General features: G+C 42.5%; 1 protein-coding gene across 6 annotated transcripts in view; it reads left to right on the top strand.

Moving 5' to 3' along the window:
• psme1 (proteasome activator subunit 1) overlaps positions 1-15,550 on the top strand; it is a 43,619-nt gene extending 28,069 nt beyond the window's left edge. Inside the window, exons 7-14 of one of the 6 annotated variants that reach the window (XR_009792800.1) lie at positions 5,867-5,935; positions 6,027-6,094; positions 6,184-6,261; positions 6,934-6,988; positions 7,168-7,212; positions 7,320-7,368; positions 8,169-8,255; positions 15,347-15,369. Coding sequence is in view for 4 of the 6 variants with exons in the window: in XM_061805772.1 (XP_061661756.1) it covers positions 5,867-5,935; positions 6,027-6,094; positions 6,184-6,261; positions 6,934-6,988; positions 8,169-8,255; positions 15,347-15,427 (438 nt within the window). In the remaining 2 variants the exon portion in view is untranslated. Of the gene's footprint in view, positions 1-5,866; positions 5,936-6,026; positions 6,095-6,183; positions 6,262-6,933; positions 6,989-7,167; positions 7,229-7,319; positions 7,369-8,168; positions 8,256-15,346 lie in introns of those variants that run through there. The other 5 variants (XR_009792801.1, XM_061805772.1, XM_061805773.1 and 2 more) reach the window with 5 other exon arrangements.
• The last annotated feature ends 1,063 nt before the right edge of the window (positions 15,551-16,613 follow it).

Raw genomic sequence — 16,613 nt, 5'->3', positions numbered from 1 at the left:
ATTACAGTATTAACCTGCTTTAGACTGTGGCACAATGCCTCAATTGAACTGTAGTCATCTTGAGACACTGCTAAATATAACTGTGTGTCATCTGCATAGCGCTAATTGTCAAAATTAAAGTTTTGAAGAATTGGACCCAAGAGTAGCATATACAGGCTGAACAGGAGAACTCCAAGAACTGACCCTTGAGGGACACCATAGGTCATTGCTATTTGCTGAGACCGAGCACCTCCAATGGCCCCAAAGAATCTCCTTTCCTCCAGGTAGGACCTAAACCATTTAAGGACCATTCGATTTAGTCCTTGCCACGTTTCCAACCTGTTTAGCAGTATATTGTGATCTGCCGTATCAAAAGCCGCGCTGAGATCCAACAAGACCAAAATTTACACCTTTCCTGAGACAGTATTCAACCTTATATCATTTAGCACTTTGATAAGAGCAGATTCGGTATTCTGATGAGTTCGGAAACTTGATTGAAATTTCTCAAAAAGTCCATTTAAATTCAAGAAATTGTTGAGTTGATTAAAAATAACTTTCTCAAGAATCTTGTCTATGAACGGGAGATTTGAGATTGGCCTATAGCTTGCTAACATGGAATCGTCCAGTGCTCTGTTTTTTAGAAGAGGCTTAACAGCAGCTACTTTAAGAGCTTTGGGAAACTTGCCAGACTGAAGTCAACAATTTATTATTTGCTGCAAATCAGGTAGCACTGACTTCACAATAGTTTTGAAAAAGTCAGATGGTATTGATCGAGACAGCTCGTTGATGGTTTCAACTGCTGCACAGTTTTCTCTACAGTTTTTTGGTCAACTGTATCAAATTCTGACAAGTTAATTGAGTATTCTCTGGGTACTTTAAATGTGAGATCATTCTATCTTTTTACTGATTTGTGCAGACATTTGACCTGATGGATTGTTTTGTTTTGCTAAAATAACAGGCGAACTCATTGCATTTGTCAGCTGTTACGAGTTCTGGATCTATCTGATTCGGGGGAGTTGTAAGCTTGTCGACCACAGCAAATAGAGCATGAGTATTGGTGAGGTTCTTACTGATGATTTCAGAAACGTGTTGCTGTCTCGCTCTAACTAACTCTTGGTTAAAATTACAAAGACACTGTCTGTAGAGGTCATTGTTTTTCTCCACTTGTGTTCCGCTTTCCTACATTCCAGTTTAGATCTCTTGACCATCATTGTGCACCTCCATGGTGTTCTAGGTCCCCTCAGGTTGGTCTTAGTTTTAACAGCAGCGACAGCATTCATGGCATTAGTGATTTTCGAGGTGAAATTGTCGAAAAGTTCATCAACTGTCTCAGCATTCCCATCTGTGGCACAGCCACAGTCTCCATAAACTTAGTGGCAGTACTCTCATTTATGCACCTTTTCCTAATAGAGATAGAGGTTGTCTGAACTTTTGGGAGAATCTGTAATTCAAAAAATACACAAAAATGGTCAGAAATAGCCAAATCCTTAATGTCAATTGATATAATTTCAACATCCTTAGAGATGATCAGGTCTAAGATCTGACCTTGAGTGTGAGTTGGACTCTTAATATGTTGAGAGAGGTAAAACGTGTCACATATTGCAGAAAATTCTTTGGATGTTTTTTCCATGTTATTGTCAACATGAAATGTTAAAGTCCCCTGTTATGACAAAATAGTTGTACAAATAACTGACAGCAGTTCTGAAAAATCCTCCATAAATATTTCATTGTATCTTGGATGTCTATAAATGATAGGTTAGGGTTAGGGTTAGACCCTAATTATAACCTGTGGGTCACTCTTAACTAAAAAACACAGATATTCAAAAGAGCTAAAATTACCCAGTATAATTTCTGTACATTGAAATAATGATTTAAAAATAACAGCAATACCACCACCATTTTTCCCTGTACGACACTGGGTCATAAAATTAAAATCTGCTGGTGTTCCCTCATTTAAATTGGTATTACAGCTACTTTCTATTATCCACGTTTCATTTAATCACATATTGTCCAGACCATACATCGTAATGATGTAATTGATCAACATTGATTTGTTACCCAATGACCTGATATTAAAATGAGCTAGTCTCGCAGAGATGGCTCGAGAGAATGGTTTGATAGACTCACATTTTACCCTCACTAAGTTTGAAGTTCTACTTTTTTGGTGACATATCTTTTTGACCAACTTTCTGTCCCTTGTAATAACAGGGATGAAAAATGCCTGATCTCCATAGGGGTCTGAGTTATACTGGAAAAGACTCGGTAAATATCAGATTTACAGATAGGCTTCATGGGTGGAGGAGGGGCCTTTCGCTTCTTACTGGATGGTGGTTTCAAGCGAGGGGGGACGGGAGCAGGATCTTGGCGTGGTATAGGCTGGACTCCATCATTGACAATAGTCTTCATCCTATCCATCCGACCCAACATTGCATTCAGGGTGGAGGAGGGAGAGCCAACATCAACTGTGGATTGTATGGTTGTTGTAGTCATAGAGGGGAAATTCTGAGGTGTGGATGGCTCCAATTGGGCAGGAAGAGGTGTGGGAAATTTAAAGTGCTGATTCTTCAGTAATCTCCTGGTACTATTGTGTCTTCCTTTTTAACTCATATGTTTGGGCTTTGCTCCCAGTAAATTCCAGGGAGAACTACTGGGGTGTCAGTTATCCTTTCCACAGTTCACTTTAGTCCTCGTTGTTGAGCGAGGTGGCTGTCTGTTACGATACCTCTGCGCACCATTTTGAGACATCTGTAGAGTGGTTTCATTTTCCGACTGTCCATTTACATCCCTATAGACTTTTTCTTGTATTCTTTTAATATAAAGGAATTTTAAAATTAAATGCACATTTTTTTCTGTCTACTTCAATACTAATTAGATTTGATTTAAATTTGATTTTGTTTTTCATGTAGGTGTCTGGACACGAATTACAATTATATAAAAATTAAATTAGAATATTATTCTTTGGAATTATGAGCGTTCATCTAAAGAATCCCATACCGGATCGGTCGTGGCCCGGGTTAACAACGCCCGGCCCCGGCACTGCTAACCTGCAGGGCGTCGGTGGAAATTCAGCTACTGTGGGTCGAAGACAAAGAAAAGGAGGAAACTGAATCTATCGTCAGAAGAAAAAGAGGAATGCACAGAGCCTACAACTGAGTGTAGGGACTTTGAATGTTGGGACTATGACAGGAAAAGCTCAGGAGTTGGTTGACATGATGATTAGGAGAAAGGTTGATATTCTGTGCATCCAAGAGAGCAGGTGGAAAGGTAGTAAGGTTAGAAGTTTAGGAGCAGGGTTTAAATTATTCTACCACAGAGTAGATGGGAAGAGAAATGGAGTAGGGGTTATTTTAAAGGAAGAGCTGGCTCAGAATGTCTTGGAGGTGAAAAGAATATCAGATCGAGTGATGAGACTAAAATTTGAAATTGAAGGTGTTATGTATAATGTGGTTAGCGTCTATGCCCCACAGGTAGGATGTGACCTAGAGTTGAAAGAGAAATTCTGGAAGGAACTAGATGAAGGTAGTTCTGAGCATCCCAGACAGCGAGAGAGTTGTGATTGGTGCAGATTGTAATGGACATATTGGTAAAGGAAACAGGGGCGATGAAGAAGTGATGGGTAAGTACGGCATCCAGGAAAGGAACTTTGAGGGACAGATGGTGGTGGAATTTGCAAAAAGGATGGAGATGGTTGTAGTGAACACTTATTTCCAGAAGAGGGAGGAACATATAGTGATCTACAAGAGCGAAGGTAGAAGCACGTAGGTGGATTATATTTTGTGCAGACGATGTAATCTGAAGGAGGTTACTGACTGTAAAGTAGTGGTAGGGGATAGTGTAGCCCGACAGCATAGGATGGTAGTGTGGAGGATGACTCTGGTGGTGGGTAGGAAGATTAAGAAGACAAAGGTAGAGCAGAGAACCATGTCGTGGAAGCTGAGAAAGGAGGAATGTTGTGCGGCCTTTCGGAAAGAGGTGAGATAGGCTCTCGATGGATGGAAGAAGCTCCCAGAAGACTGGACTACTACAGCCAAGGTGATCAGAGAGACAGGCAGGAGAGTACTTGGTGTGTCTTCTGGTTGGAAAGGGGAGAAAGAGACTTGGTGGTGGAACCCCAAAGTACAGCAAGTCATACAAGGAAAGAGATTAACGAAGAAGTGGGACACTGAGAGGACTGAGTAGAGGCGAAACGACTACATTGAGATGTGATGGAGGGCAAAGGTAGAGGTGGCGAAGGTGAAAAAAGTGGCATATGGTGACATGTACATCGGTTGGACACGAAAGAAGGAGAAAAGGATCTTTACAGGTTGGCCAGACAGAGGGATAGAGATGAGAAGGATGTGCAGCTGGTAAGGGTGATTAAGGATAGAGACGGAAATGTGTTCACTGGTGCCAGTAGTCTACTAAATAGATGGAAAGAATACTTTGAGAAGTTGATGAATGAAGAAAATGAGAGAGAAGTAAGCGTAGAAGAGGCAAGTGTGAAGTACCAGGAAGAGGCATTGATTAGTAAGGGGGAAGTTAGAAAGGCACTAAAGAGGATGAAAAATGTAATGGCAGTTGGTCCTGGTGATGTACCTGTGGAGGTATGGAAGAAATTTGGAGAGGTGGCTGTGGAGTTTTTGACCAACTTATTCAACAGAATCCTAGCGGGTGAAAGATGCTGAATAATGGGGGAAAAGTGTGGTAGTTCCATTTTTAAGAACAAAGGGGATGTTCAGAGCTGTGGGAACTATAGAGGAATAAAGTTGATGAGCCACACAATGAAGTTATGGGAAAGAGTAGTGGAGGCTAGACTCAGGACAGAAGTAAATATCTGCGAGCAACAGTATGGTTTCATGCCTAGAAAGAGTACCACAGATACATTATTTGCCTTGAAGATGCTAGTGGAAAAGTACAGAGAAGGTCAGAAGGAACTACATTGTGTCTTTGTGGATCTAGAGAAAGCCTATGACAGAGTACCAAGAGAGGAACTGTGGTACTGCATGCGTAAGTCTGGTGTGGCAGAGAAGTATGTTAAAATAGTACAGGACATGTATGATGGCAGCAGAACAATGGTGAGGTGTGCCTTAGGTGTGACAGAGGAATTGAAGGTGGAGGTGGGACTGCATCAGGGATCAGCTCTGAGCCCATTCCTGTTTGCAGTGGTAATGGATAGGCTGACAGATGAGGTTAGAGTGGAATCCCCTTGGACAATGATGTTTGCAGATGATATTGTGATATGCAGTGAAAGCAGGGAGCATGCAGAGGAACAATTTTGAAAGATGGAAGTACGCACTGCAAAAGGAGAGGAATGAAGCCCGGCCATGATGTATGGATTAGAGACGGTGGCACTGAAGAAACAACAGGTAGCAGGACTGGAGGTGGCAGGAATGAAGATGTTGAGGTTCTCACTCGGAGTGAGCAGGTTGTATAGGATTAGAAATGAGCTCATTATAGGGACGGCCAAAGTTGGATGTTTTGCTGACAAGGTTCGAGAGAGCAGACTTCGATGGTTTGGACATGTTCAGAGGCGAGAGAGTGAGTATATTGGTTGTAGGGTGCTGAGGATGGAGCTGCCAGGCAAAAGGGTGAGAGGAAGACCAAAGAGAAGGTTTATGGATGTGGTGAGGGAAGACATGAGGGCAGTTGGGGTTAGAGAGGAAGATGCAGGAGATAGGGTAAGATGGCAAAAGATGACACGCTGTGCCGACCCCTAATGGGACAAGCCGAAAGGAAAAGAAGAAGATTCTTTGGAATTATATTTTCAGCCATTCTTTTTTTAATGGCGGTATCCTTTGTAAATATAACCAATTTCAAATAACTTTTTACGTGTCTGGGTGTATACTAATTCTTTTTAATTCTCTTTATATTTGTGTTTATGAACATTATTGATTACATTTCACTGAAGGTGACCATGTGGATACAACTTCAGATTCCCCAAATTGAGGACGGTGACAACTTTGGAGTTGCAGTGCAGGTATATAACTGAGAGCAACTTAAATGAACTCATCATTTTTGCATTGTTGTTGTAGTATTATTATTAGTATTATCATTTTTTTACTCTTCAGGAAAAAGTGTTTGAGATGTTGACAAACTCACGCACTAAGATTGAGGGATTCCAGACTCAGGTTTCCAAGTAAGTGCACCCTCTTGAAGGCTTTGAGTTTTGCTGTTCTCCCAGTACATGTATACTGTGGTTCATTGTCTCCACCCCCCACTATCTAGTGGATTTTTTAGGGGACCATATCTTCACGAAGCAGTCATTAGCTGGACATTGTTTACCAATATCCTGCAAACTATGAGGTGTGTATGCAAGGTTTTAAGCATCAGAAAAACTATACAGGATAATGATTTTGTTCATTGTTCAACATAGTCCCTCTCACTCAAGAGCTGAACTGTTGCTCTAATAGCCCAATGTTGATAGAGGAACTTTTTTTTTTTTTTTTTTTTGTACTCGAGAAACCCCTCAACTGCAGCTATGACATCATCATCACTGGCAAAATGGCAACCAGCCAAGGCTTTTTTTATTTGGGGTAGAGATGGAAGTTGGAGGTTCTGGTGAATAAGGTGGATGGGCAACAAGTTTGAATCCACAATCGTAAATTGTTTCCATGGCAGCTACTGAGGTGCGGGGTGGTGCATTGTCTTGGTGGAAGAGGATTCCTCTTGTGAGAATTCCAGGGCTTTTTTCTTTCTCTTTTCTTTTCTTTCTTTCTGTAGGCACTTCAGTTGTTCAGAATAATACTGTACAGTCACTGAAACTTGGCAGGAATACTTACAAAAGGTTTAACTTTCCAATCTTTGGTTTGAGCATGCATCAACAGTTCTTATACATGATGCTTAAAACTTTTCATACACCCCTCGTATAAAACAAAAATCTAATAAACTATTTTTTTGTATGCATCACATATTAAGGACCTAATGATGTATTGTTTTAATAAAGCAAGATGTAATCCTGTCTTGTTTGTTTTTCAGATATTACAGTGAGAGAGGTGATGCAGTTGGGAAAGCGTCTAAAACGCCTCATGTGGTCAGTTGCTCATTTTATACTGAACCAATACAGATTACATTTACAAGAACATTTCCAACCTTAGTTCCAATGCAGTTTGGATGTGTGTAATGCAACTAAAAAAAACTACTTACTTAGTGTAGAGGGTGGACAGGTGTCTTTATGCAGCTAACGACCTCACACTGGTGCATCTGATTCAGGATAATACATGGAGTGGAGGTGGACTTTTGAAGGCGGACTAACAGGTATTTGAGGGTCAGAATTCTATCTGATAGACAGGTGTTCAAATACTTATTTGCAGCTGTATCATTAAAAAAATCATATATTGTGATTTCTGGATTTTTCGTTTTAGATTCTCTCTCACAGTGGACATGCACCTATGATGAAAATTTCAGACTCAGGTTGGAACAGCTGGCGTAAGGTGTCTAGTGTGTTATGTGACAGAAGAGTCTCTGCTAGGATGATGATTATAAAACAGTGGTGAGGCCGGTCATGATGTACGCAGTAGAGACGGTGGCACTGAAGAGACAACAGGAAGCAGAACTGGAGTTGGCAGAAATTAAGATGTCAAGGTTCTTGCTTGGAGTCCTCCCGAGTACGCTACGTACACAAGACTAGGGTTAGGAAATCGAACAATTATGGGGCAGTCATTTAGAATATTTCATCGGGTCCCTCGTCCTCCTCGTTGGCCCACTCGTCTGTGTCTGTCGGGGAGTCTGGTGTCAGTGCTGAAGTGAATGCCATATTGTCTAAATATGGCTCGCAATGATATGATAAAATGGTCCTGGTCGCATCACTCGCTTCAGAGATGTTTTCTTCCTCAAAAAGAGTTTCAGTCTCAGAAGGGGCGACAGAAAAATCCGAAAATCGCTCTGCATCTGCCATTGCATTTGGCACAGCGTATTTTCAGTGCGAAGGGCTCCAGTGGGATGTCTGCGTATGACGTCACAGACAAATATGGCTGCCACTGCGATGCGCATTGTATCAAGTCAGACTGATGCAACTTCACGCTTTTATGAACCCCTCCCATCTCACTTTTCCCAAATGGTATTTTCATCAAAGTGATTAATATTATTTGCAGTTTTGATAACAATACCTATTTTAAGGTTTTGATTTTTGTGTCACGAGCACTTTAAATACATATGTGCAATTATAAATCTCTAAGAATGTTTTTCAATGTTATCCTATGTGTGCTTTGCAGGGGGACTACCGAGAACTGGTTCACGAGCTGGACGAGACTGAATTCTTCGAGCTTCGCTTCATTGTCATGGACATATCCGCCACATATGTAAGAGCTGACATTTATGGCTGCCTTAATTGCTGCTTTCATATATAGTTGCAGGCCAGAAGTGTACATACACTTTGCAAGAACACTCATTTCATTTTTTTGTCTCCGTCTAAAATGAAATCAGACTAAAGCGCTCCTGTTTCAGGTTTGTCAGGCTCATCAAAATTGTATAATTCTTAAATTTCACAGTAAAGAGAGAGACAATTTCTTTGAGAATTTTATCTCATTTTCTTCGAGGTGAAAAGTTTACATATGTACAAAGTACTATGTCCTCAAAGAACATGGGGAAGCCCAGATAATGTCATGGCTTTGGAAGCCCCTGATAGGTGAAATGACAACATGTGAGTTAATTGACACTGCACCTGGGGATGTATTTAAGGCCACACCCCAAACACTCTTCTTCCATATTTGAAATTAGTAATGGGCTCAAAGACCACTCACTGAGAATTAAGATCAACTCTTAAAGAAACGTAAAAATAAATAAATAAATGAAATTTCAAAAAAGACACCAAAGCAAAGATCACAACTTCTGCAGACATGTCCCTTGGTCTGATGAAACTAAAGTGGAGCTGTTTGGCATAAATAAGCAACGTTACATCAGGAGGAAAAAGTGTGAACCTTGTAGACCTGAGAACCCATAACAACTGTGAAGAATGGAGGTGGCAGCAGTATGTTGTGGGGCTGTGTTCCTGCACCAGGAACTGCAAGTCATCATAAAATAGATGGCATATTAAGACAACATCTCAAAACATCACCCAAGAAGCTAAAACTTGGACACAAATGGGTCTTCCAAATAGACATGGCCCTAAGCATCCTGACAAAATGGTTAAAAAGTGTCTTCTGACAAAGCTCTGATCTGAATCCCATCAAATATTTGTGGGAAAATCTGAAATGGCGTGTGCAAGCAAGGCAATCGAGAAAACTAATTCCGTCACATCAGTTCTGTATGGTGGAATGGGCCACGATTCCAGCAGAGTACTGTGAGAAGCTTGCGGAAGGTTACCCAAAGTGTTTGACCCAACTCATGCAAATTCTCTCTCTTATTGTGGCATTTAACAAAACAAAATAATTTTGGTGATTCTGCCTGACATGAAACAGGAGAGGTTTGGTTTGATTTGATTTCAGTGAGGAAAAAATGAAGTGTATTTTATTCTGGTTATCTCTCTCGTCTGAAATAGTGTTTGGAATACTTAACGGTACATCATACTGTCAAGTGATATTTTGGTTACCTTATGAGAATCAACTTTATTCACTAAGTTGCAAACACCGTACTGTACAAGAAATTTGTTTCTGGTAAAGGACGAGGAATTTCTCTCCCGAAATTGGAGCCACTCTAGTACAACACACATGGCAAAAGCAGACTGACAGTCAATTGAGACAAAGACATTGTGGAAAGGAACACGGAGCAATAAAGGCTGCAAGTAATCTGGCAATGATGGGACTCTGAGAATTGTGCGAAGGATGCAGAGTCCTCCAGCATTTAGAGCAGTCAGAGTGGCTACTAGAGCAGTAGTCCAGTACAGTGATCACTGTGCATTGTCCAAAGGGCATCAAGACTTTCAGGAATGTATCCAGTTTAAAGTGAGTAGTCGTGCAGTAATCTGGGACAATATCGAGTATTGCAGATATTCCTCTCGATTGTACAAGTGGAGCAGTTGCTATTCAGGTGCGAGAGGCGAGTATTGGTGAACAACAAATACGCAGATGGTGAAATGTGGTGACTACTACAGTGAAGGAAGATTAATGTGTGTTAAATATTAGTAATTGGTTTTTATCCCATTCAAATTTCTTTAGTGTATTCAGGACCTTAAACCATTTAGTGATTTATAGACCAGTAGCCGAACTTTAATTTCTAAAACTGAGTGGAAGCCAGTGTAAAGACTTTAGAATTGGAGTTATATGCTCTGACCTCTTGTGATCACAACCGAAGCTGCAGGATTCTGAACAAGCTCTTTTAAAAGGTCAATTGGGAGAGGGAAGAACCTATTGGAATGCCTGGTAGTTATCGTTTGTGTTGCTCAGGAGTGGCTACCCGAGAGAAGGAGTTGGAGGAGTTGGTGAACAGGATCTGAGAGGATTTTGTCTGCTCTTGTCCTATTTCAAATAGCCTGCATGTCCCAGAGGGTGGGAAGGAGGATACCGACAATCCTTTCAGCAGTTTTTATTGTTCGTTGCAGTCGGCATTTGTCCTTTTTTCTGGCAGCACAAAACCAAACTGTGATAGCGGTACAGAGTAATGACTCAATAACAGCTGTGCAGAACTGTGCCAGCAGTTCTTGCGGCAGGATTTCCTTCCTTAGGAGCTGCAGGAAGTACATCCTCTTCCTTATTAAGGATGGAGTGGATGTTGATCTCCCACTTCATTTCATGTGAAACTGTAATTCCGTCCTGTGAAACTGTAATTCTGACGAACTTAAGTCTTAATGGTTGCCATAGTACAACTGGACAGCGTAAGGGACCTGCTGCCGAGCCACACCCACATCGCGGTGACGACGACTCGCTGCCGAGCCACGCTCATGTCGCGGTGGCGACCGAGCCGCCGCCGAGCCACGCCCACGCTTCAACGGCCATCGATCCTCAGCCGCCTGACGACCACACCTCGATGGCGACCAATCCTCGACCCCCTGACGACCACACTACAGCGGTGACTGAACCTTTACCCGCCCAATGACCATGTTCACGCCTCAGCGGCGACTGATCCTCAGCCGTCCGATGACCATCTCCATGCCTCATCATCAACCCCTCAACGGCTGCCCGTTTCACGGGCGACTACGACTTCACGGCTGCTCGTCTTGATGGCGATGACCCCCTCCATGGCCGCCCATCTCAGAGGCAATGACCCCTCCACGGTCGCTCGTCTCGTCGGCGACGACCCTTCCACGGCCGCCCATCTCCACGGCTGCCTCACTTTCCTGTTCTGGCGGCGACCTGTCTACGGTTCCCTCATGTCCCTGTTTCGACGGCGACCGATCCTCGGGAGCTTAATGACCATGCCTCAATGGCGACCAATCCTTTGCCGCCTGATGACCACGTCTTGATGGCGACCGATATCCGCCCACCTTCCGCTCATGTTTTGAGAGTGTGTGTTCCACTACACTCCTCAGCTTTCCCGATAAGATCTATTCAGTGCTGGAGAGGAGCCTCCACCGGGAAGTCGAATTCCAGATTCTGGAGGACCAGCGTGATTTCTGTCCTGGCCGTGGAACAGTGGACCAGCTCTATAACCTCGGCAAGGTCCCTAAGGGTGCATGGAAGCTCATCCAACCAGTCTTTGTGGTTGTGGAGCTGGTGTTTGATGGTGTTCCTCGGTATGGCATGCCAAACCCTCTGATATGGGCTGTTCGGTGCCTGTACAACCAGTGTCAGAGTTTGATCTGCATTGCTTGGGACTAAGTCGGACTCAATTTTGGTGAGGGTTGGATTCCGCCAAGCATGTTCTTTGCGGATCTTCAGTCGGAAAATGGTGGAGTTTTTGACATTCTGCCCTAAGTGGATGAGTTCAAATATTTTGTTTTGTTCACGAGTGATGGAAGAATGGAGCAGGAAATCGACAGGTGGATCAGTGGAGTGTCTGCAGTAATCTGGATATTGTATTGGTCCATTGTGGTTAAGAAGACACTAAGATGAAAGGAGAAGCTTTATATTTATCTACGCTCCCACCCTCACCTATGGTCATGAGTTATGGATCGTGACTGAAGGAACAAGATCCCGGCACAGCCATCTGAAATGAGTTTCCTCCACAGGGTGTCTGGGGTCTCCCTTAGAGATGGGGTGAGAAGCTCTGTCATCTGGGAGGGGCTCAGAGACAAGCTGCTGCTCCTTCGCATTGAGAGGAGCCAGATGAGGTGGCTGGGGAATCTGATTCGATGTCTCCCTGGTGAGGTGTTCCAGTCACCTCTCACCAGAAGAAGACACAGGGAATGTCCCAGGACACACTGGAGAGACATCTCTTGACTGGCCTGGGAACTCCTTGGGCTATCCCTGGAAAAGCTGAATGAAATGACTGCGGAAAGGGAATTGTGGCCATCCCTGTTAAAGCTACTGCCCCCGCGACCCGAGCTCAGAAAAGGGGTAGAAGATGGATGGATGGATGGATGGATGGATGGATGGATGGATGGATGGACACTTGTGTTCCATTTTTGCTGTCATGGCCTTGGTATAAGTGTATCCAGTCGCATTTGACTTGACAGAGTCCAGTGATTGGAAATCTCGCTGAAAGATACGCAACAAGGCTAAAAATAAGATAGCTTTTGGATTCACATACAGCAATCCCTCGTTTTTTGCAGTTAATTAGGACCAGAACCACCTTCAAAATGTAAAAAACTGCAAAGTAGCGGGTGATGTATTTTTATGTGGGTACTAGAACTTTTAAAATATGTAAACAGTATTTGTACTTTGCATATTCAATACAAAATGAAGCATTATCAAATCTTTAATTCTAAAACTTTATAAATATATACAGTATTATAAATTTATAATATAAATATAAATTATAAAGCACTTATTGTATTATATGACTGTATAGTTAGGATTCATTACTCAGAGATTTCTGCTGGAGGCGCTGCCTTTGTACCTTTGAGATGGGGAGTTGTGAGTGTGTGTGTGTGTGTGTGTGTGTGTGTGTGTGTGTGTGTGTGTGTCTACCAGAATAAAATATGTCAACAGTACAGCATTTATACTTTGCATCCGCTATCCACAAACCGAACGCAGCTTTCATATCGAATAATCCTCTTATATTGTGGAGTCACCACTTATTTCGCTTCGTTATCATCATCATCCATCCATCCATTTTCTTAAACCCTTATCCTCACGAGGGTCACGGGAGTGCTAGAGCCTATCTCAGCTGTCAACGCGCAGGAGGCGGGGTACACCCTGAAGTGGTTTCCAGCCAATTGCAGGGCAAACTCACAATCACACCTAGGGGCAATTTAGAGTGTCCAATTGATGTTGCATGTTTTCGGGATGTGGGAGGAAACTGGAGTGCCTGGAGGAAACCCATGTAGGCATGGGAAGAACATGCAAACTCCAGACAGGCAGGTCTCGGATCGAACCCGGGACCTCAGAACTGTGAAGCCAACGCTTTCCAGCTGATCCACCATGCAGCCCTTCGCTTCCTTGTTAAAAGTTATTAAAGCGATTTTAAGGATGTTTACCACATCATTCTTTATGTGGGGCATCAGTCATTCATTCACGCCATAATCGCACCACAAGAGTGTAACTTCTGCCATCTTTGATCACACCTAAATGTTTTATTTTTTCGCTGAGCATCATCTTCCTCTTCTTCTTAGGCTCTTTGGAAGCAGCTTTCACATCAGCACAGTGTGTTGCTCATTGTGAACCAGAGAGGTTATCAGAATCAGAATCGGCTTTATTGGCCAAGGAATTTTTCTCCGGCAGTCGGTGCTGGACTGGTATGACATTCGGAACAAAATAGAAAAGACATTTCTGTTTATAGGAACTATTCCTGATAAGAGTTGAGCAAGATGTAAAATCTTTTTCATTTAGAACAGGTAAGAGAGAATTGTGTTAACGTCCCACATTGTGTTAAGCTTGTACAAAGTGCCTTTACCTGTTTGCTGTTCCCATTATAGACCAGTGTAATGTCAATTGTGGAAAGGGAGCAGTTTAAAGTGACGAATCGTGTGGTCTACATAATATAAAAAGTAAAGATGGGTGGGGCTTTGATGATGCGCAACCAATTAGCTCACGAGATAAATCCACACATGCCCTCATTGGTTTATGTCGCACCTGGAACCAATAACTCGCCTTGTATCAATGCATCTTCCCGTAATACAGTACTGTATGTCGATCTGGCTTTTGGGGGGGTGCGATGCACTGAAGCCGGAATAGGTGAAGCGCAATGTAGAGAGAGTTATGTGACAGAAGAGTCTCTGCTAGGATGAAGGGCAAAGTTTACAAAACAGTAGTGAGGCTGGCCATGATGTACGGATTAGAGACAGTGGCACTGAAGAAACAACAGGTAGCAGGACTAGAGGTAAGAGAAATGAATATGTTGAGGTTCTCGCTCGGAGTGAGCAGTTTGGATAGGATTAGAAATGAGCGCATTAGAGGGACAGCCAAAGTTGGATTTTTTGGATGCAAGGTTAGAGAGAGCAGACTTAGATGGTTTGGACATGCTCAGAGGTGAGAGAGTGAGTATATTGGTAAAAGGATGCTGAGGATGGAGCTGCCAGGCTGAAGAGCAAGAGGAAGGCCAAAGAAAAGGTTGATGGATGTTGTGAGGGAGGACATGAGGACAGTGAGTGTTAGAGAAGAGGATGCACGAGATAGGCTTAGATGGAAAAAGATGACACGCTGTAGCGTCCCCTAATGGGATAAGCCAAAAGAAAAAGAAGACTATTCTCTATTTTTCTTTCTTAGGTACTTTATGACTTGCGTACTTTATTACGTCATTGGACGCAGATCTTTCTGGAACTTTCAAGAAATCCCTATATAGGACCGGATGGCTTTTCGACGGGGCTTCTTACAACCACCTCACTGCTTTGGACAAGTATCGACTCGCTTTCCGCCACACTGCCTTCTGCCTCTTGTCTTTTGGACATTTCTGGAACATTCGCTGGAAATAACATTCGCCTACAAGTACATTACTTCGGACTGTGGTGACTATACGTAGTTTGGCTCGTTAGTTCGTGTTACACGTAACTAAACTGTCTTTGTATCTCTATTTTATGTTTATTTTTATATTGTATTGTATTGTGTGTGAGATTAAATTGTCTTAAACGCAATACAACTGCATTGTTATATTTTGCTAGTTTGACCAAGGGGATTTATTCTAAATTCACTCATAAAAATGTATAGGTGGTTGATTTTAGGTGCCTGTGGCCATGAAAGTGATTGAAACACTTGGTTCATATTATTTGGATGGGTGAGCAACTACATTTGAGAATATAATGTAAATTTAACTTTAAGCATTTTAACTGGATATTAATTAGATGCATTGCAGTTTGTTTATATTTTTGGGGTCTCTTCTTACTACAGCAATACAACTTTTCAGGTATTGTCGCAACGGAATGTCTCCTTCATCATTTCTGCCTCTAAACCTCTCTTCTGACACCCACTTCTTTCACCAGGCCACACTCCATGACATCATCAGCAAGAATTACGCCAAGATCAAGAGGCCCCGTGGTGATTGTAAAGCTCTCATCTACTGAAGTGTTGGAGCCCACCATTTGCCTGAATGAGACAAAGTGGGAGCTCTATGACAAGTTTAAGTAGAGATGTGACATATGCCATTGATTGGAGAACATAGTTAAATAAAATGAACATTTCTTCCAGTCTTCCTCTTCTTTGTCTGGCTTTAGTATATGTTGACGTTGGGGACTTTTCAACCACAGGAACCTTTGCAGTAACTTCCTTAGTTCCCCTGACTTATTGAATTCTTCCTGGTGGCATGGTCTTCTCGCAGGAACTCCTATCTACCAGGAACTCTCGAGGGGGAGAGCTGTGCTGATGCAGACAACGTGCACAGCGTCTACATATCAAGGCTGGAGTAAGTTATTTTCATCTTTACGACTTTAAGCTGTTGTCTGGGAGGAGTGTTGGCATCTTGGAGAGTGTGATGTATATTTTGAGAATAATGTGTTTTGAGATCACAATAATCTTACACTTTACAACTAAAATTAAATAAATGAATGAATAGAAATAAAATACTTTGTTCAGATATTGTGCAGTTTTGGTGTCACTGGTCTTTGCTCGCACATGCGCACACATATCAACAGAACTTCGATATGCTTTCCTGCCTTGACGAGAGCCGCACGAAAGGAGGCAAAGAGCCGCATGTTGCTCAATGATAGATGTCGTGAGCAAAGACTGAGGCAGTTGGTGAAAGACAGGAGGATGCAGAAGATAGGCTTAAATGAAAAAAAAAATCGATGTGTAATGGTGACCCCTAATGGGACAAGAAGACAACGTCTCTGGTTTCCTTCCACATCCCCAAAACCCCAAATTTTCAAACCATGACGTCTTAGTGTATTACCAATAGTCATCTTGAAAAAGGTTGTCCCAGCTCTTTTCAGGTCATTAACCAAGTCCTGTTGTGTACTCTTGGGCTGATTCCTCATCTTTATAAGTATCATTGAGACCCCACAAGGTGATATCCTGCATGAGGCTCCACTCTGATTCAGATTGACCGTCATGCGTAGCTTCTTCCATTTTCTAATGATTGCTCCAACAGTGGACCTTTTTTCACCAAGCTGCCTGGCAATTTTTCCATAGCCCTTTCCAGCCATGTGGAGTTGTACAATTTTGTCTCTGGTGTCCTTAGACAGCTCTTTGGTCTTGGCCATGTTACAAGTTTGCGTCTTACTGATTGTATGGGGTGGACAGGTGTCCTTATGC

This window comes from Syngnathoides biaculeatus, chromosome 19 (assembly GCF_019802595.1).
Source record: "Syngnathoides biaculeatus isolate LvHL_M chromosome 19, ASM1980259v1, whole genome shotgun sequence".
In the NCBI taxonomy this organism is placed as follows: domain Eukaryota; kingdom Metazoa; phylum Chordata; class Actinopteri; order Syngnathiformes; family Syngnathidae; genus Syngnathoides; species Syngnathoides biaculeatus.
Note: the sequence above shows the minus strand (reverse complement) of the source record. Positions and strands in the feature narration are given on the sequence as shown.